The sequence below is a fragment of the Bombus bifarius genome, unplaced genomic scaffold, assembly GCF_011952205.1.
Source record: "Bombus bifarius isolate JDL3187 unplaced genomic scaffold, Bbif_JDL3187 scf7180000009125, whole genome shotgun sequence".
NCBI lineage: Eukaryota > Metazoa > Arthropoda > Insecta > Hymenoptera > Apidae > Bombus > Bombus bifarius.
In genome coordinates, this window is record NW_022884914.1 from 307,232 (window position 1) to 328,512 (window position 21,281).

Below are 21,281 nucleotides of genomic sequence, written 5' to 3' on the forward strand. Positions count from 1 at the left end.
GCATTTAGTTCTGTTAAACCTTCTCCAGTCTCTTTTAGTGTTTTTCCTATGTCCTTTGGTCCTCCCGTTATTTCACATTCTTCTATTACATGTCTCAGGTCTTCCTCTTTCCTTCTACATAGTCTGCATCTTTTTTCTCCCTCTTCTTTCCAGTACTCCCTTGCTTTGGTCTCGTTTCCACATCTGAATCTTGCCAGTATTCTTTTGCCCTTTCACTTTATCCTCCCTTCTAAGTACTTTGGTAATTTTTCTTTGGCGATATTTCTATAATGTATATTATATTTGGATTTCCTTATCCTTTCCCCCCTCTCTTCTGCTTCCCTCTTTCTTCTTTCTTCTATAATTTGGTCTGCTGTCATCCTTTCCTGCTCTTCTCTTGCTTCCATCTGCGTCCCTCCATTTCTCACCTCTTCTAGTCCCTTCTTTCTCTTTTTTGCTCTTTTCCTTCTTGGTCATTTCCCCAGTTTCTCTCTCTTTCCTTTATACACTCCTTTACTAGTTCCTTTTTTGATTCTAGGGCTTTCTCTTTATAACTTGCTGCTCTTTCTAATGCTTTTTCTTTGATTTCTGTTAGCTTGCATTCTTCTAATAATATATAATTTGATGTTGTCATATCTAAACCTAATATCCATTTCACATATCTTCTTTGTATTCTATCCAGTCTTTCTTCCATGTTCCAGCCCCATACCTCTACTCCAAACAGCGCCACGTTCTTTACCAGTGCTCCAAACATCTTCATTCTCCTCTTGTAGTCCTGTTTGAATATTCTTTCTCCCACGCTCCACGTTTTCTTCATTGTTATTGTTGCTCTCTTTTACCTGTCGTGTATGTGTTTCTCATCACTACTGTTTTTCTGTAGTATGTACCCTAGGTATCTTATCTCGTCCGCTTCTTCTAATTCTTGCTCTCCCCATTTCCATTTTCTTTGTCTTCTTTTGTTCCTTCTTTTTTCGAAAACTACTACCTTGGTCTTTTCCGTGCTCAGTTCTAATTCGGCTTCCTTTAAAAATTTTTGAATCTCTTTAACATTTCTTTTAGCTCCTCTTCTTTATCCGCCATCAGCGCAATATCGTCTGCATATGCTAATGACCATACCTTTCTTTCTCCTACCACTATACCCGCAGCTTGTCCTTTCCTTAGTTCTTCTTCCAGTCCTGCCACGTAGATGTTGAATAATGTCGGGCTCAACGGGCACCCTTGTCTGACTCCCCTCACTGTCCAAAATTCTCTTGTGTTGTGGTTCTTGACTCTCACTACATTCTTTGTTTCTGCGTATATCTCTTTAATCCTTCGAGTTTGTTTTCCGCTAATCCCTAATCATTTTCCTCATTTTCTCCTCCAATTTCTCTTTGTTTAGCCTGTCGAACGCCGCTCTTAAGTCCGCAAAGCAGGCATATAATTTCCCTTTTTCTCTACTCAACTGTTTGTCTATGATATGGTTTATCACAAATACTGCGTCGGTCACTCTTCTTCCTTTTCTGAATCCGAATTGACTCTCTTCCAGTTTGTTTTCAATCTCTGCCTTCAGCCGTTCGTCCAGTATTCCTGCATAAATCTTGTATGCTGTATTCATTAATGTTACTCCTCTGTAACTCTTCGCTACTCTCTTGTCCCCCTTCTTATATATCGAACATATTACTCCTTTTTTCCAATCTTTTGGTATCCCCTCCCCATTCCATATTTTCTTTAACAACTCCCATAACGCCTTCCCCACTTCCTTCGGTGCATACTTCCATACCTCATTTTCTAGCCCGTCTTCCTCCATTGCTTTCTTTTCCTTCAAGTTTCTTAGCTGGTAGATCACCTCTTCCTTCTCTATATTATCTTCTCTCTCCTCTATTATTTCCTCTTCCGCTCTATGCCCCTCCGTTTTTCTTCCCTCTTTGTGCACTGTTCTTTCTAAAATTTCCATAAAGTGATCTTTCCACTCTTCTTCGCTTATATCCTCATCTATACCCTCTCTACTTCTATATTTATTTATTTCCACGCTTCTTGTTCTGTTTTGATCTTCTTTATTTTCTCCATTTCTTCTTCGTGTCTTTCCTTGCTTTGTTTGCACCACTGTTTGAATGCTTTTTTTTCCTCTGTGAGCGCTTCTCTGCTGCATTTTCCTTCCATAAACTTTGCCATCTTCCTTCTCATCTCTCTTTTCCTTTCTTTCCACTCCTTGTCGTACCACGCTTTCTCTCCTATGAGAGTTTATCTTCTTTTTGATTTCCGTCTCTACTGTTCTTCCCTTGCAGGTCCAATCTTTACATTCCTCCAGGTATTTTTCTACACTTTCGTTTGTCCATTCCCTTTTCTCCTTCTTTTCTTCCTTCTTTTCCTCATTTTTTTGTAATTCCGGCTACCCTATTACTATTTCTAACGGCATGTGGCCCGACTCTGTTCTTTTTCCTACTTTCATGTCGATTATTTCTTCTGTCGCCTCCTGATTGCCAATCACATAATCTACTACTGAGTTTCCTCTCTCCCCAATATATGTCCACTCCTCCCTTTCTTTATCTCTTCCATTGATTATCATCCAGTCTCCCTCTTCCAGGTACTTTAGCAGAGTTCTTCCTTTCATGTTCATTTTCTTGTCTTTTGATCGCCTGCTTTTTTCTTTCCCTAGATCCTCGTTTATCGGCCCTCCCTCTTCTCCCGTTCTTGCGTTCCAGTCTCCGCCGATGATCATCACTTCCTCTTCTCTTCCGTCTACTCTTTCCTCCATTTCTTTCCATGTCCCTATACGTCTTATCATTGTATATTATTTCTTTTTCCACTATATTATCACTTATTTCTTTGTATTCTATTTCTCTCAGTTCCTTATTTATACCCGTTATTATTCCCCCCTTTGCTCTTCCTTCTTTTCTTACTCTCATTGCTGCCCTGCATTTCCAGTCGAATTCTTTGGATAGTCTATATTTTAGTTTTTCCCAGTTGTCTTCCTCTATCCATGTTTCCGTGAGTCCGATCAAGTCGAATGTCTTCAAATATTCCCACACCTCCTTGTCCTTACTTATTAACCCTACTACATTCCAGAAGCACATTTTCATCCCCTTTGTAGTCCTCCCTTTTCCCCTCTTTTCGTTTTTTTCCTCTCTCTTTCTTTCTTCCTCCAGCCTCTCTTCATTTTCGTTCCATCTGTACCATCTGTTTTCTATTTTTAGTTTCTTATATCCTATCCTTACATATTCGCCCTTTTCTCTTCTTACTTTGGCTATCCTTCTTATTTGTTGCTGTACCTCCCTTTCTTTTCTTGTCAGATCGTCATCTATGTATACCCCTTTTTCCAATTTACTTTTCTCCTTCATTATCCTTATTTCTTCCTTCATTGATTTCATCGTCGCCACTATTATTGTGTTTTTGCCCCCCACCCTTATCATATGTGTTCTTTCTACTTCTGCCCCTATTTTCCTTTTTTTTTCTCTTACGAATTCCTTTACTGTCTCTTCATTGCTTCCTTCGTCCCAGTCTACTCCTTTGATTACTATGTTCCTTCTTCTTTTCTCTCTCTCTGCCCTGTCCTTCTCCTTCTCGATTCTTCTGATTCTGCCCAATAATTCTTTTTTTCTCTTTTCCACTCTTCTTTCTCTCTGGCTCTTTCTCTCTCTTTCCCTTCTTTCTCTTTCCTCTTTCATTTCCCTCTTCATTTCCTCCACTTGCTTTTCGAATATACTTTTTATTTCCTTTATCATTTTCTCGAATCCTCTTTCCAATTTCTCCATTTCTTCCATCATTACCTCCATTCCTTTCTCCCTGGTTGGTGTCTCCTTTTCCGACAAGCTGTATTTATCCAATGTATTTTTTAAATCTGCCTTATCTCCCGCTTTATCCGTGTTCCTTGATCTTCCTCAATTTGTCGCTATCTGTCGTTTCCCTACCTTACTTTTTTTGCCGCGCTTCAGAATTCCTAACCTCTTCTCTTCTAGTTCTTCTTATTTGTATCTGAGGCTAATGAAGGAGTGTGAGAGAGTGCGTTTCGTCCCGGGACTACCGGTGGACTCGTCAGTAAGGCTATGCCCGGTAGTCCCTGCCTTAGACGTAGACGGAGTCTCGCTAGGTGCGGTATTTATATCAATCGCTCGTATATTCGACCGCTAGCGAGTTAGACAGACAGACTCGTTGTCGTCGTAGCCCTCTAGTGTTGGCGATTGGTACCCGCGGATCGCCCGGGAGGTGTTGCGCCGCGTTGATGCCTCGACCTGTCGGCGTCCTGTTGATACCGATCCGCCACATATCTCTCTCTCGTTCCTCTCTTCTTTTCGCTTTTCTTTCACTTTCTTCTCGTATGTTCGCCCTTTATTTTCCCTCCTTCGTGTCATTTTGTGTTTCCTTCTCCTTTTTCCTTCCACACTTCACTTTTTCCACAGAGCTCTCCGTCCGCGTGTTACCCTCGCCCCGAACCAAACCTAAAGTCTTTCTCAGAATGTATTTAAACTATCAATATATTGCTAAACTATCGTCCTATCGATGTTATAAGATGTATATGTCTGTTCAAAGTTTTATATTTTTTCGATTGTTGTACGTGAAGATAATGTAAACTCGAAAGTTTGTGCAAATCCAAAAGTTGGGGACTAGATAAAATAAACAAATATAAATAAATATTAACTAACTGAGAAAGAGTGTGTATTTAGATCGATAACAAATTTATTATATATTTATAAATATAAGAACCATGAGGAAGAGATATAATTTTCGATAGAACGTTAGGATTAATATAGTATGATTTCTTGCGTAATATGTACCTTACAGTAAATATTTGTGTGGCTCGCGTTCGATATATTCAACAAATATATCTTCTTCCTGAAATGTAGTTTAAATATTATCCAACGATATTTAGTAGTTCTTCTATTTATATCGATTAATATTGACTAATATCGATTAATATTGACTTATAGATTGAAAACGCATAACATGGTTGCAACACAGAGTTTCGTAGTAATATGCTGTTAAATGTACAGGTTATTAATTTGCTATCATTGTTTGCCAAAACACGGTTTATTTCTGTTTAACAATTGCCTGTCGCTCGTGTGGCTAACCGATTTTGATTTATCTCGTCGCGTGCGTGTCACTTTTGCATTATTGCGTCGTTAATTTATCAAAATCAGCCTTTAACACACATGGTGTGGCAGCATAATCGAAAGCATTCGTCTATATTATAAATTGCCAAAAATTTAACGATGTTCTAGACAGGTAGATTTGTCGACGAGCGTAGAGTCAATTACTGCAAAAGAAATTCTGAAAACTGAACTTTATAACGTGTAATATTCTTCGTGAGATCGTAAATTTACAGTATTTCAAAGTTAATGTAATAAATAATTCTTTACGTTATCCAGTGTGTTATATCTATCGTACTTAGATCGACAACGTAACATAATCGATATAATTGAACTCTGATACTATTAAAATTAAGATAGGAAGGAAATAATGGAAAGTTAACAGAATAAATGAAATACAATGTAATGAATGAAGAAGAACTATGCCAAATATGTAACATGAAAAAATTAGAATCAACCGAATACATCGTAAAAGACCAATGTATATAGTGAACCAAGAACGAAAATATGCAGGAATAAGAATAGCAGGCAAATTATGAAGGCGAACATTGAAGAAGATGTAAAAGTATTCCACAACTTTGTACAAAGTGCAGTGAGAATTAGAACAATTTGCTGAAAATACTAAGGCAGTAAAGGTCCATTTACAATAATTGATATTGATTGTGATATTAATTATCGATGTTAATTTCTAGCAATAAAGATAGGAATAAGACTAAAAGGGATAGTACAAATCAGGATTATATCAAAGAAAAAAGATCGTTACTTATATATCTACTCATATACTTTTGTAATATTATTGCAGGAAAGTATCCAAATATGAAATACCATTTTATTTTTCGTATGTCGTTTGTATAAAATTAATCACATCAGAAGAAGACTTTTATGGATATTCAATGATACATTTACACCAAATTTAAGACCACTTTTATGCTTCTCACGCTATGAACAATATTCGATATTGAACTAACATTAAGAAGACAGAAGTTGTACCTAACATGGAATACCGACGTTAGGTATTTCCATAAAAAAAGCAAAAGAAATCGTATTCTTTTTATTTTACTCTTCTTTGAGAATAAAATCGTATCTCGGAAGAAGTACATTAAAAAATAGGTCTCTTTTTTCACAAAGCCGAAATAAGGTGGTTCTCGGGACTTGAAAACGACTTATTGCTTTGAGGTACCCCATTTTCTTTTCTCGAACCATTTTTACGGCTCGAACCGTCCCTTTTTCGTTCTACACTGTTCTTTCTTATCAATTTTTCCTTATGCTGGAACAGGACATCTTGCTATCTTATAAATAAAACAACCTATAAAAAGAAGTAATCCAAATATGGAATATTCTATAATTGGACTACTACTGGGCGTCCGCATTTGGAATTTTACAAAGTTAAAGACACGATAATCAATTCGTAAATACTTGCGAGTATCATATCGGCAACAACGAAAAGCATAAATAAATACGGTGAAATAATAACAAAAAGACATCAAATTTACACATCGTTGAAAGTTTTCGAACGGCGGTAAAGTAGAATGATATCCTGCCACGACATTAACGTTCATTACATACACGACATTACATACCAAAGTGAATGAGGTAGCCTACAGCCGTGTGAGATATTCGATTGTCAGATTTTTAAAAATAGCATTATTCCATATTAGATATACTATTCCATACTTGGTACTTTCCTCTGCTTTTTACATATTTTTAATCAGCATATTACTTAAGCTTGTAATGGGCAAAAGTCTAACATAAGAATTTAAAAGAAGATACAAAAAAAATATAGACAAAGAAAAAATATTTAATAATCAATGATAATTGAGCAACTGTTTGGTATTTCTTAGAAACTTGATGTACAAAAATACAAAGATATCAATTATTTATTAATATATAACTCCCTGGCGATTATTTACTGCTGTTCATTCTCGAATTATCCAAATTCAAATATATCTGACAAATTTTCAAACTTTTTCCCGAAAACGATACGCCATGGAATAATGTTATATCATATTTTCGACTTGCTTTTTCACGTATAAAACGGAAAATGTTGCGCATCCATTATTTCCTTATAAAACGAAAGAAACTTTTCGGACGACCTATATATGTTGCGTCTTAGAAATATTTAAATTAGTTAAAATTCCATAATATTTGTAAGATATTCGAACTCAATATGGATTCTATAACATGAATAATGGAATTTTATTTCACCGCTATAAATACATAGACTAAAATGTATAGCAATTACACCATAACGTATAATTCTTGCAAAATATTATATTGCATTTACTTACGTTTTTTCCACAATATTATCTAAATCTAAATCATTCGCATTGTTGAAAATTTATTAGTCCATCAAATTTATAATCTATGAAATATTTAAAATCTATGACATTTAGCAAACTGTCTCTCACCGATGAGCAATGTGGCCAGTCAACGTGTCGAACGTTGAGCCATAACGTGATAACGTAAAGCCATTTCTATCAAAATTTCAGGTCGAAGAAAATTGAAGAAACAGAAGGAAAGGAAAAAGGACAGAAAAAAAAGAAAGAAAGATTGCACGCGATAGAAACTTAGTTTACATAATCACGTTGGCATGCACGGTGCATTCCATTAATTATGCGCGGCCACAGTCCTCCGGATTACAGACTCTTTCTTGGTTAAACTAACGCCTTGTTGTGCGACGATAGACATTTTGTAATAGCTGGAACGATCCTTCGAGGGTTGGCCACGGACCAAATTCTCATGGACGGTCACGAACAGATATGACCGACCGCGAATTTATTATTCTATACGCGACAGTTTGATGTACGACATCGAGATCGAATTAAACCGATGCGATGTGTCTCGATCTCGCAACCATTCCGTGAAGATATTCGTGCTATAGATCGTATAGCTTAGAATTTAGAATGAAGAAACAAAAGGAGATCGTGATGGGTTGTCGTGTTGCACATACAAAATGTTCCACGCAACTAATAGTTGTAATAGTAAAGATGCAATAGTACTTGTTATAGTAATTGTAGGTCTAATTCTTTATAAATCAATCTCTTCTTTGCTCGTGAAAGAGAAAGTAGCATTCCTGATCTTTATAACAGTAATTATAGAGATTACAGTAATTATATATACGTAGTAATGAAATTAAATATTAAAGCGCAATAAGTAGACTACGGATTTTTATCAGATGGTATGTTCTGAATAGAAGAAAGATATATAGATAAGAATAGAAATATTTTATTTGGCTATAGAAAGTACATAACTTCAGTTTAAGTGTTAAAATTTCGGCTACGTATAGGGGACAGGACAAACTAAGAAAAACAGTCCTTTAGAGATTCGCTCGTTTTTGTCCCATTTTGGAGAAAACACGTAGAAGAAAATAAAAATGTTCTCGTTTTTTTTTTTTTTAATTATTTAGTTACAGTTATTTATTCTGAGAGACCGAATCGCAGTCGTATTCAACCGACAGACCGAATCGTAGCTGCAGTGCAGTAAATATCACCAAGGCAATATCATCTAGCTGCGATTATAGCGGTCAATGTTAGACGTAACGCTTGTATTGCTGCAAGAGGCCAGCATTGTGGACAGTGTCTTCGTAAAATATATACAGATGATAACAAGAATAAATGAATGTCAATAAAGAAGTGAAAAAACGGAAACTTTTGTGTTTCCTCCTTCGCAATTTTCTTCAATTTGGGGCAAAATTGAGCAAATCTCTAAAGAACTGTCTTTCTTAATTTATCGGTCCCATGCACGCTCCCGAAGTTTTGATATTTAAATTGGGGGCACTCTGTATGTGTGTATACATATTTATCGTAATTCCAACCCCCGGAGAGCCGTGGGAGGGACTTGATTTACAAAAAAGACCCTACAATCACTCATCCCTCCCCACATCACAATCATACCTCGCTCCGTATGTCGGACTAACTTTAAAATTAAATTATCTGCAATGCGCATGGTTCTTTCTTTGATCATCTTTATTTCTCTCTAACTATCTTACATTTATTCTTGTCACCTAACGTTGTACTACGTCCAACCTGCCTGTACTCTCGTTATACTAATATTAACATCTAAATATAATTACAAGACGGGCTACAAAAAATATTTGCACGCTATTGTATTTATTATAGCATTTAAATACCGATTACTTAAGTCCAAGTATACGAAACTTCGCGTCATTCGGTAACACGTTTACATGATCACGAAAATTTGATGCTAATAAAGTGAAATATAGAAATATAGATGAAATGTAGAAGAAATATGAAAGAAACATTTTATTAAAAAATCAGAGTATACGCCGATACTTATCGCAGCCACCGCGGATGAGACGAAAAAATGTAACTTTCTCAAGTGGAGAAATGCTAATAGTCCGGCTGGAATTTAATTTTCGATGTTCTTCTGGTCTTTTGTCGCCATTTTTATTTATACTGCCACAATTTCCGTTAGCAAGAAGTACCGATGTTGAACAATAGTTATGAAGTCTCGTTTTAATATGCAATCTTCGTAATAACTACATCCGGCATTGCAACACAGAGCTTTCATGTAAGTATCTGTTTTAGAAGATAAAGTATCGCGTAGCTATGAATTTTAACGAGTAATATATATGCTACGACGAACATTTCCATGATAATAAGAATTAATAGAATACCGTAATTAACGTTCTCCGAGTACTGATTTGATCAAGACGAATTACGTATCTAAAATCACTGGCTAATTACATTTTCTGTTTCCGACGATGAAAAATATATAAAGAATAAAGGGGACAGGGACGAGAAACACGCACTTTTGTGTGATTTTCTATTTTATAACACATTTTTTTAATGGGAATCAGGACTGCAAAAGTATCAAAGCACAAGGATTGTAATGTCCAAAATGCTGTCCATAAGGTAGTAGTAAATATTTGGTGTACTGGTTAAAAACAGGGAATGTTCATTTTGTACTGGAACAAAATACAGATAGAAATGATGAATACTTTATTGATCATACACGTGTCGTGAAAGTAGATGTCGACTTTAATTCAAGATACATAAATATGATAATTAGACAACAAATTAACATATGTGATTGATTCGTTTAATTTCCGAAAATCTCTTGCATCTTTTGTTTTAGTGTATCATTTTTCATTCTTATTACAAATAAATTAAGTCACTTCCTCTTCCCACATTTGCAAGGAACAAAATCAACTAGAACCTGGATCAAACTTCAGTCGTCTTTATTCATTTTTAATCTCATGCTTGCTGAGGTTTCTAGATTATTCAATTAACATTGAAATTGCCAATCTGCGATATACTAAATTAAATATATTAAATACAAATGACTGCAGCTAGTGCGATGCGATGACAATTAATGGATATATTTAAAAGTAATTGATAATTATAATAATAAAAAATCTAAAACATATTGTATCGACGAGATTTGTAGTTTCGGTATTAACAATTCCTCGACGTCCTTTCGACGTTTCGTATCGTTTGAAGGTTCATGGCTGCAAGCGTACGGCGCATTGCACAACTATGCGAATAAGCTGCTTTCCATTTATAAGTTCGCAACATTAGCAACATATTGCGATTGTACCAGAGATTGCGTAACATATACCAGGCAGCTAGGAAATTCTGTTTGTCGAGTGCAGACGTGGGAACTTAAAGAATATGATATTCAGAAACCAGTGGATAGAATTAGGAATAAAGGAACTATCAGCTGCGTGAGCGTGACCTGCTTAAATAATAGCAATTTACTATACGAACTGTTACTATTGACAAAATATCTATAGAATATCTCATTTTCAATACATATTCGAATATTCGAAACAGCGTTTCAAAGAAAACTCACTTTGTTTCGAAAGGGACATGCCATGATGGCCAGAAATCTTATCTAGATGAACGTGCCTTCGAGATTTCAACGTGGTCTTTCTTCTTTTTTTATGGAACCATAGATTCTTTATGCACCACTCGATGCATATTTCAATTCTCTATAAAAAAGTATTATGGTAGTTGGTTCAAGAAATGATTACTTTGAAATATATTTTAACTTTAATCTTATGCAAATTATTGTATGAAAGATAACGTAGCGTCTTTACGTTTATGTTTCTCTTGTCTTTCATACACTCAATTTCACGAAATCAACGTTGAAATATCTTTTAAACTAAGCATTTTCAGATACAAGTATCTTATCTACTTGTTTGTAGAGAATGAAAAAGTGCATCGAATGGTGCGTAAAAAAGATGTATAAATCCATGTAAAAAAAATAAAGCTCGCATTGAGATCTTGAAAATTCGCCTTCACCTAAACGAACCTGGTGGTCGTCGTAAGAATATTCTTGAAATAGAACAAGTTTTGTATGAAATACTTTTTCGAACAACGTGTACTTTAGCAGATATTTACGTGAATCGATGAAAATGAGACCCTCTGTATACAGTACACTCGGATTAATGATCGCATGGAGAGATTTATAATCATGTTGCTAAAAATGAATATAAATTATCAGCACGAATTTACCATTTTTCTTCTGTTCCATTTTGCCATATCATATTATATACACGCGCTTAATCGAGGAATTGAAACGATAAATGATGATAAATGTCAGAAGCGAAGATTTCCAATAGAAACAAAGAACACATTTCTATTTGACTCATTAAGATCGGCGAATGTTATTGTTTTTATTATTTTTACCAACTAGTTCTTTCGTTAATTATCTGCGCGTTTTTCACTTTTGATAATAGCATATTGTTTCTCAATGATTAGTTGTAAATTATAAGTGGACTATACTTGAGGTTATTTGATAGATAATAGACATTTATAATAAGTGAAGAGTTAGACGATAGACAGTAGATATGGGTAGTAAAATAAGGTTAAGATAAGATTGTGTGTGCGAGTAGGTGGATATGTGTATAGATGATTAAGTGAGAGTACAAGGCAATGGGAGAAATGATTGTGAACCGAGTTCCTTTTATGACTGGCAGGCTGAAAATAAACTATACTACCACTTAAGATATTTGTAGGGTAGATTGCTTCTTTTTACAATTTCTTTGAAATTTTGACGATACGTCATCTATACGTGATTTAATTGTTAGAGAGCCTAGTCTTATCGAAATGGAGATATTCACCGTCAGAGTAGGAAGATTTAACACGTAATCCTTATAATAAGCCGCTGCTAGCGTAACTTTTTGATTAATTACAAACAAAATATCGTTCTTATAAAGTTGTTAAAAAACTAATATGTAGCTAAGAATGGTGGCCAGAAGAATTTTTTTTAAAGAAAAATTTAGCTCTCACCTCATTGTTTTCGAATAAATTTATTGTGAAGTACGTGTAATATCGGTAAATTCGGTATTCAAAATACTACATGTCCTACTGTGAAACTATCGTCGTATTCGTTTCTCAATTGTTTGTTGGTGTACGCGCGTAGAAAGTACAGACAATGAAGAAATTTCCTCCTAGATGTAGAATCTCAGACGCGCGTGAAGAATAGAGTGGTTCGAGTGTCAGCGTCTTTTACTTTTGCGGGATATTGTTGCGCTATAAATACCTTCAGTGAGATATCAAGAAACTCTGCAATTTGTAGTGTTAATTCTATCACTTTTATCATATATCACTTGTTAGCTGTTCACTTTCGCCATTTAATCCTTCTATAGATTTAGAAGAAGAATAAGCGATGAAAAATTATTTTGAATTACTTGAATTTATACATTTATAACATATTTCATTTTCTCAAGCACAGCTAAAATAAATCACTGCAGCACTTAGAATTTTGTTCACCGTAAGAGCAATTTTTAGTCGCCCTTCAGATTAGTCAAATTCCCTACTAAAGAGATTGCTTTTTATTTTTTTAATCACTCATATCGATTATCGTTTCAACCTCTCAATTTTGACGATTCATTCACTTGCTTTACTTCATTTAAAATTGATATTTCTTCGATAACTCTGGCAGCATGGGTTTACTTCTACGGCAAAGTACAAGCGGAAGAATGTTGCGAGAGATTTCCTCCAAGTTTCCGCGGCTTTCCATCCGATTGTTGTTGCATTCGACGAATGAATGGTTCCTTTTTCGTGTTCCCTGACAGCCTTCCCTTGAGAATCGGACCAGATCCTTGCAAAAGATTCTGCGGTTACTTTTAACCTTTACCTTCGATCAAAGGCGATGCAAAGATCCTTTGATCATAAAGCAGAATTAGTTTTTCGTAATCAACGTCGAAGCCAAAGAATATTTCGAAACGATGTCACTATACCGCGCGTATACCGTTTATTTCTCTTAGACCTTTGAATACAAAAATCATTACTCCGTATATTTAGTTGGTTAAGTAGTTATTTGAAAGTAAATCTAATTTAATCTTATTTAACATCGAAATAATGGTTACTGAAGATGGTCTATACAGGGAGTCTCGGGTAAAGCGAAACATCTGAAGAAGGAAGAAAACGCAGACAGCCAGAGGCTAATAGCAAGGGCAAGATGCGGAAATGTTGAGGAAATGGTTACTGGGTTGAAAGAGGAAAAAAAAAATGTGCTTTATGTAGTTTAGAGATAGGCAGCTTAAAATATTAATCAGAAGATTGCTGTGGATTAGAGGACTAAGAGAGAAAGATATAGTAGAAGATAAAATATGCGAAGCGATGATAAACTGATCAAGAGTTTCAGAAAAAAGCGTAAAGATATAGGTAATGAACTAATTGTGAGTCAATCGTAGCTATGTATTAGTAGTATAGTACTAGGTTGTCCGAAAAGTTTCTTTCGTTTTATAAGGAAATAATAGACGCACAATGTTTTTTGTTTCATATTAGTTTATTGAATTATGCACGAACATAATAATAGAAATAGAACAAAATGAATCATACCTAATTCAATAAAATAATATAAAACAGAAATTGTTGTTCGTCTATTATCACCTTATGAAACGAAAGGAACTTTTCGGACAACCTAATACATAGATTAAGTATTGGATAATGTATATAGGTTGAGAGAAACAAAGATATACATGTTTTATTAATTTATTAATTTTTATTATAATTTTTAGATATAAGAGGAAATATGTGTGTTTGGGATGGAAGTGTGGATGGGTGCGGGTCTTTGGATGCGCTGATAGATGCTCTAAGAAATATAAGAGAATGAGTGGGAGTTAGAATGTGTAAGCCAAGTACTTTTTCCGGACTATGAAGCCGAAAAATACACGAATATCTCGTCCATCTTGAGCATCTTAGACGTTTCTTCTTTATTTTAATAATATGTAATTCTAATCCCTGGAGGTCATAGAATACAACTCGGTTTGCATAATATACTAAATCACCCAACAGCCTTCCATACCATATCATATCTCAGTGACCTCACGCTTCTACTTCGTATGCTGCATATATCCCTATTCTTTGAGCGTTGCTTTAGTCGTCAATGTCTATTCTCATTGCTAATATCATTCTATTTATACGTAAACTTATGTCTAAACTTACTTATTACATCCTGATAGTGCAAACTGCCCTAAACTATTTCCTTTCTTCCTTCATGAGCATCTTAAATATCGCATTTGTATTTTATAATAGAAAAGATCGTGGAAGGAAAATATTGCTTATTTAAGGAAACAAATATTATAAATAGTCTGCAGATGTTTATGCGATGTTTTTAGTTTTACGAATATAAACTGCTACTCGCATTAGAAAAACTCTGACGAACTAAAAATTGAAGATTCGTTAAGCACGGAATACAAAAGTAGTTTTTTACTACGCAAAAAGGTAAAGACATTAGATTTATACGTATATGGGTTCATAGTTCATGGCGTTCATTGAATAGTTGAACGTCGACAGATCTATAATACACGGTGAATAACTCGTTTAGGAGTTTATACCTCCGAAAAGGTTAACCTGCGAATTTTTTCAAATTACCCTCTTATTATATCGTAAGATTGAATTAACATACCAGGAAGTATGTCAGCTTGGTATTACGACTTAAAAAACCGTGGAGAATCTCAACTAGTCTCAACGAGTCCTTGTTTGTCTGATTAGAATTCTAAAAATTCGATATCGTTCATTACGACTATTCAAAAGATCGGAAGTCGTTGTCCGAATAGCTTTGCTTAAATTTTAACTCATTCCTATGGACAATCACGAATTAATGAGGCCAATAAAAGGCTACGTGTCTAGAATCACTCGTGTCGAACATCTCGTTCAGTTCACAACGTATTTCAATTAAGTTTCATAGTTCCATGTGTCGTGCTAATAATTCGAGTAATTAGAGTATTCCCAATTTAATAACTAACAACACCAAACCTAAACCAATCTTCAACGCTTTACACAAGCCTCTAATAAATCTCATCGAGTCTTAGGATCCTTAGAGAAAATCTTTAATACATATCGGTACTTGCCATTGATAACGACAGAACTCGAAAAATGCAAATTTCAGAGGAGAGGCTTTTTAAAATTTGAAAAGAAATCTTCTTGTGTCACTTCAAACACATTCTAAGGCTGACTTAATACAAGATAATAGAAGGTAACGCTATTCTCGAAAGCGGCAGATCCTTCCATTCGTAAGGTCAGAGAGCAACAGCGTTGTTGAAAAACCGATTGAAAACCGAAAAACCGAAAAAAAACAGATTGATAACGACGTAAGTAATGATTTTGCCCTCTGACGCAAAACTGATTATATTTAACTAGGAATTATAAATATAGCGTTTTACACAATGAAAATAGAGACATAGCGTAGACTATTGTAATTGGATAAAAGGAAAATTGAAATTCTTTCAGTCGTGTCACTTTAGTCTATGCCAAGCGGCGATATGCATTAAAGATTTCTGCTCGCAATTTTCGCTGGCTAAGTTCGAGAATGGAAAAACATAAAAATCATAATATTTCCATAGTGTTCGGGGATTCGAGGGATCCTTTCCGTAACACTGGTGATTTCAAGCATTCCATTAACCTTTTTCCCCTTCGATTCTAAAGATTCGGATTTTCTTTTCCTTCCGATTACGAAGTCCTCTATCATAAGCGTATAAATAAGAAAGCAACGATCTTAACCACGCTTCCAATTTTTCCAAGAGTTTTCCATGTTTCCCTTCTGAAAACGTATTCAACGTGTGTCGACTACGTAACGAGTGTTTCATCGAGCGTGCGCGAAAGATTTCGAGATCCGACTATGTAGTCCACAGGTCCACAGAATTCACGAATTCTGCCAAGTTCTTCTACGTGGCCGGCGTAATGAGCACTTCCTGTCGTTCCTTCGAGGATTCTTCTGTTTCGCAGGCCTATCACGGAGTTGGTAATCGTCCCTGCATCAGAACGGTAGCCTAGGTGCCTCGAAATCCAGGTCGCCCCATTTTGCAATTGGCAATCGGCCTGATCCGCTGGCGAGAAGACTGCCAGCAAGTTCCAGTCGTCGAGTACTGCCAGGTCGCTGTATCTATCGGTCGCCGGGTCACATCTTCTACCGTTCTTTTTTTTTTTTTTTTTTTTTTTTTTTGAACAAATTACGAACTTATCGTATTCTCATTTTCGTGCCACTTTTATATCGCTCTTCGATAAATTTTCTATCATTTCTGGAAACTTGCGATGTTTTTCGTCGGATGTATGCGTCCTTTAGTTATCCGTGTATTTTACGTTTCTGTTTTGGTTTGTTATTGAAGCTTAGGCACCGAGAGGATATAAGTAGTAAGAGCATAAAGAATAAGGAACACAAGAGGCACCATATAAGGTCAAGTTGAAGTTGTTGGTTTTAAGTCAGTTGATGTTAAGTACAGGAGATGTTCGATGGTTGGAAAAGAAGACGATAAGTGTAAACCCAAGAATAAAATGTAACTGCAAATCCGTTTTAAACCAGAAAAGAAACTATGAAAAATAAATAACGAATGAAAGATAGCTGTCAATAAATTGCGGACATTTATGTAAACTATTATTTGCACAAACACTATTAGAGGAATGGAACCTGGACGGAAATTTATTTTATTTATTAAATTATTATAATAATCCCTGTTTCAGATATTTTAGATATTTCTGCATTTTATGTGTACTCTGTGGCGTATCTGCACCTTTACATTTTCCATAAATACATAAAAATTCACAGTCTAGTTACCATGATTCGCTTCGTGTATTATTTTAAATCAGTAAAATAAATCGAAGCGTGTTTTTCTTTCTTTTTTTTTTTTTTGTGTGTGCTTCCAATTTAATTTTAATTTTTGTAATTGAACTTTAATAAAGAATCTATATTGAAACATTTTTTCCCTATATTAAATTTTTTTCAGAATTTTTTCATAATTCGCGATAGATAAGCTTCAACGTTCTGAAGCTCTTATCGAACTCGTTCGTCTTCTTTTCTTGTTCCTTGTCGACATTCGCGTCGTATCTTCTCTTCCTGTTTTCGTTCGTTATTATTCTCCCGCAGCCGAACCCACCTCGTATTTTCGGCATCCAGGACAGTCTTCAGTTCCTCTGTTTTCCAAAGAAAATTCATCGAAGTCTATTTTTCACGAGAACGGAAGGAAGTCGGGCGAGGAAAGAAGAGAGAATTGATTCAAACGCGCGGGAAGTTCGCGGAGTTCAGCTTCGGGGATGGGGTTGCAGGTTGTCGAAGTAGCGGAAATCCACGGCGCAGGAACACTGTCCGAAGGTGTTCGCGTTAAAAGTTCTTTTTGTTCTTTTCGAATGAAATAGGTGGAACACTAGCAACTGAACTTAGATTTATTGGTTTCTGTGAAATTGGAATTGCAATAAAGAAAAAGATTCTTCGTTCTGCGACATACAGGAAATGTAAAATTTGTAGTTCTTATTGATCTTGAAATTGAATTGAAAAACTATTGTACCGTATTTCTTCAAGTATAATATTTTATCGTTTCAAGAGAACGAATGTTCATTTAGCAAAGAAAAATTCGATAGTTTTACAAATTTTATCAGAATCGCCACGGTACAGATGCTAGGTGAGGCAAATCTCTATTTAGATTCCATTTCCTTAATCGTACTCATAAAAGCGCAAATTTGTATAAATGGTACACGTTCTACGCGTAAAAGAAAAAGAACATGTTTTTAATTATCCTGATCTGATCGCTAAGTATTCTACTATGGCGAAATGGAATTAACTCCCTGGTGAGGTTCTCAACTAACTCCACGAAAGATTTAAATCTAGACTTGTAATCTTAAGACTCGACCTAATTCGAAATTATTGATGTAAGACGGATTAGTGTCATGCGTTACTTGAGCGAAATTATAACAGTGTCTACTATATCGCGCGAGATATTTCGGGATCTTACAGTAACAGTGTTAAATAATCGAACACGTTACGAATATAATTTCTAATTTCTGTTACTTTGAAATTAATTTCAAAGTGGATTTTACGTACTTAATCTACGTCCATTTTATTCGCAATGAGAAATGCAATTTATTATTCTCGTGTTTACAAATGCAGAAAGTAAACACGCCACCCTTTTTTACCTCGGATATAATAAAAATTATTTTTAATCTCGTATTAATGTCGCCACTTAATTTATTCACTTTCCACACTCATATTTGTCAGAAGAATAAAACGTTACGTAAATTCTTTTATCGTTACAGAGGAGAAGTGCGGAGATAACGGTGGACAGTGGGGAGCAGAATGCCGTGTTCATCCGCATTTCCGGTGAGTGTAACTCGTGCTGCATTAAAAATTTAAATGAGCGTTGACTTATTTATCTTTTTTAAACCGTTGTCTTTTCATTTACATAATGAATTTGGAAATGATGTTATACAAATGCAACATCCAGTCGAGTCACAGTATTTTAAATATTCCTTCCCTTACTCATAAATATATATATACGATGTTTAAAAATACCATTGCTACAAATAGAAGTAATACAAATGTTATAAATATTGCAAGTGTCGCGTGTATATTTTTCTTTCCTCGTCTTTTAAAATTACGAATACTTGTACGAAAATAATATCGAGAAGTTTCATTCTCAATTATGTACAACGAACGTAAATACTTTGTCCGATTAAAGCGCTTATCTCGTTTACCTTATCATCGCTTTTTTCCTCTTACTCCTACGTCTCTGTACATAGAATCGAATATCAATTTATTATCACATTACGCAAAAAGTACGCCGATTATCGAAATCTTGGATGCATATTACAATAATTCATCACGGAATACATAATTATAAGAGCATATTCAGAAATTGATTTTATAACTTTCGATTAATTCAGATAATTAAAGAGCTATTCGTATTACGATCGCTTCTCGAGATTTTCCCTCTTTCCGATTATCGCATCCTTATAATCTATAGAATTTACCATACGTGCCTCCAAATTATGGATATTATATCGCAGTAATTCACTTAGACACAGAAAAGTTATTTCACGAAAAACGCCCTTTCCCGATTTAATATTTTCCGATCTACAGAAAGTACATATCCACAAAAATGTCTAAAGAAATTTGAACTTTCACGAAATGTCAACAGGGAATGTTTTGTCGATCTTCATATTGACGCTTTCGGACAAACATGTATTTTTTTATATCTATCTTTTGTAGTACATAATATAATACTATATATATATATATATATATTCGCGTTCAAAATTAATAACGCGTTAGTTTTGATTACATAAGTTATAGATGTCTATGTGAATAGAATTGAAGCTGTAAAATTACATAATATCATTGAAAATTAAATTTTAATGCAGAAAGTACCAGTTTATAAGTATTTCTTCCATTATCGATACAATCTGGTATTAAATTAAGTTACGAACGTAATCTTTTTCACATATTTGTTTTCTATCCGATAAATATTTGTAAAGACTCTTATATCTGTTTTTATTGCTTTGTATTTACTTACGTGTGCGTTCAATCGCGTTTGACGGGGTATTGCACATATGTAATTACTTTCAACGTTGTAATCCATCATAATGAAACGTGAAGAAACCCGATATTCGAAAAGGGGCATCCAGAGTCATCTTTTTACAGCTTTGTCATTTTTTACTGGAAATAAAGTAATCATATTTCTCGACATAATTTTATTCTACATTAAAAGGTGAAATCTGTACAGTGCCGATTTGACAGGCTTTTCATAAATACCGCGATTCTATAAACGAGAGAAAGCTTTAACTTTGAACATCTCGAAATATAATTTTGACAGATACGTTAATAATATTCCAAATAACTTCTCGTTTGCTTCTGTTAAACGATCGCAAAATTTAATATTTCTTTGCTTCCAAAAAAACATCATACTATCAGAATCTTTCTAATGAAATGCCAATGTTTCCTTTAACGCTTTTACTCCCAAATTGTTCTCATGAATGTTGGAAAATCGTTCGCGCGTTAGTGTGCGTACGAGTCGAATTACTATGCAACAAAAAGAAAAAGAAAAGGAATTTAACACAATTGCGATTCATTGTTCCACTAGACAATATCAGCGTACTCTCTTGAAATAAATGAGAAACCAGCGTTTTACGAAAAATAAAATTCGAACGGTTCACGAGGAAATAGCAAGCATTGCGCTACTGAAGCAACGCGAAACAACAACAACAAAAATAAATCATGTCCTTTGCCGCAGTGGGATTTGGTCGAACCATTGCCCATTGTCCACTTTTTTTCCGTCCCTATGGTAGTGAATCTGTTTGTAACCATAAATTCAATTCGAATTGTTCGCAAGAACGCTGAAACAGAATCGCATCGTGTAAATGAAGCTGCAAACAAACTACTGAAACGCGAAATTATTATCATACTAAGAAACCACGCAGCGTAATAAATCATTGTCGCTGTAAGTGCTAGCTTTTCGTATAGCTTACTCGGACGATTTAGCTTATTCGAAGGAAATTTGGAATTTTAGTTTTCCGACTCCATTTATCTGAACTACGTCTATCGAAACGAAATTTTGGTTATCGCCTGATTAATTGAACTTTTACCGATTAAATTCGCTTGTCCGTGAGTTCCTATCGTGTGAACGGAAAATAACAGATAGCTAGAGATATCGACGAGTTTCTATTATATGAACTTCAATTATATAAACTATCTGTTCGTCGATATCTGTTCGGATAAATGCAGTTCTACTGTAATTACAATAGTAAATACGTATGGATTATTCTACAATTACGCTTCATAGCTATCTCCTACTTAGAGTAGACAGCGAGTTTCGTTGAAATTTTTATCAATATTACAAAAAGAAGTCACAGAGAATCTCCTAAAATTATGAATCTGTAAAATCCCTATGAAAAATTACGAATCGGTTATTTTGACAATTCTATAGATCTTTGCCGATAAATAAAGAAACTTGCTCGAAACAAGGATACGAAAGGATAAGAAAAAGTATAAGGAGTAATC

At 34.9% G+C, this 21,281-nt stretch overlaps 3 protein-coding genes across 14 annotated transcripts in view; 1 reads left to right on the top strand and 2 right to left on the bottom strand.

The window, feature by feature from the left end:
• LOC117213808 overlaps positions 1-21,281 on the top strand; it is a 138,026-nt gene that overhangs the window by 91,281 nt on the left and 25,464 nt on the right. For all 12 annotated transcript variants that reach the window (XM_033459495.1, XM_033459488.1, XM_033459493.1 and 9 more), the window contains one exon: positions 18,542-18,605. In XM_033459495.1, coding sequence (XP_033315386.1) covers positions 18,542-18,605 — 64 coding nt within the window. The remainder of the gene's footprint in view (positions 1-18,541; positions 18,606-21,281) is intronic.
• Positions 12-2,338, bottom strand: LOC117213817. Its single transcript, XM_033459511.1, has one exon. The coding sequence runs from the start codon at positions 794-796 to the stop codon at positions 413-415; it is 384 nt and encodes a 127-aa protein (XP_033315402.1). The 5' UTR covers positions 797-2,338; the 3' UTR covers positions 12-412.
• Positions 2,416-4,012, bottom strand: LOC117213811 (trichohyalin-like). Its single transcript, XM_033459502.1, has one exon. It carries the CDS (start codon positions 3,729-3,731, stop codon positions 2,502-2,504), a length of 1,230 nt encoding a protein of 409 aa, XP_033315393.1. The 5' UTR covers positions 3,732-4,012; the 3' UTR covers positions 2,416-2,501.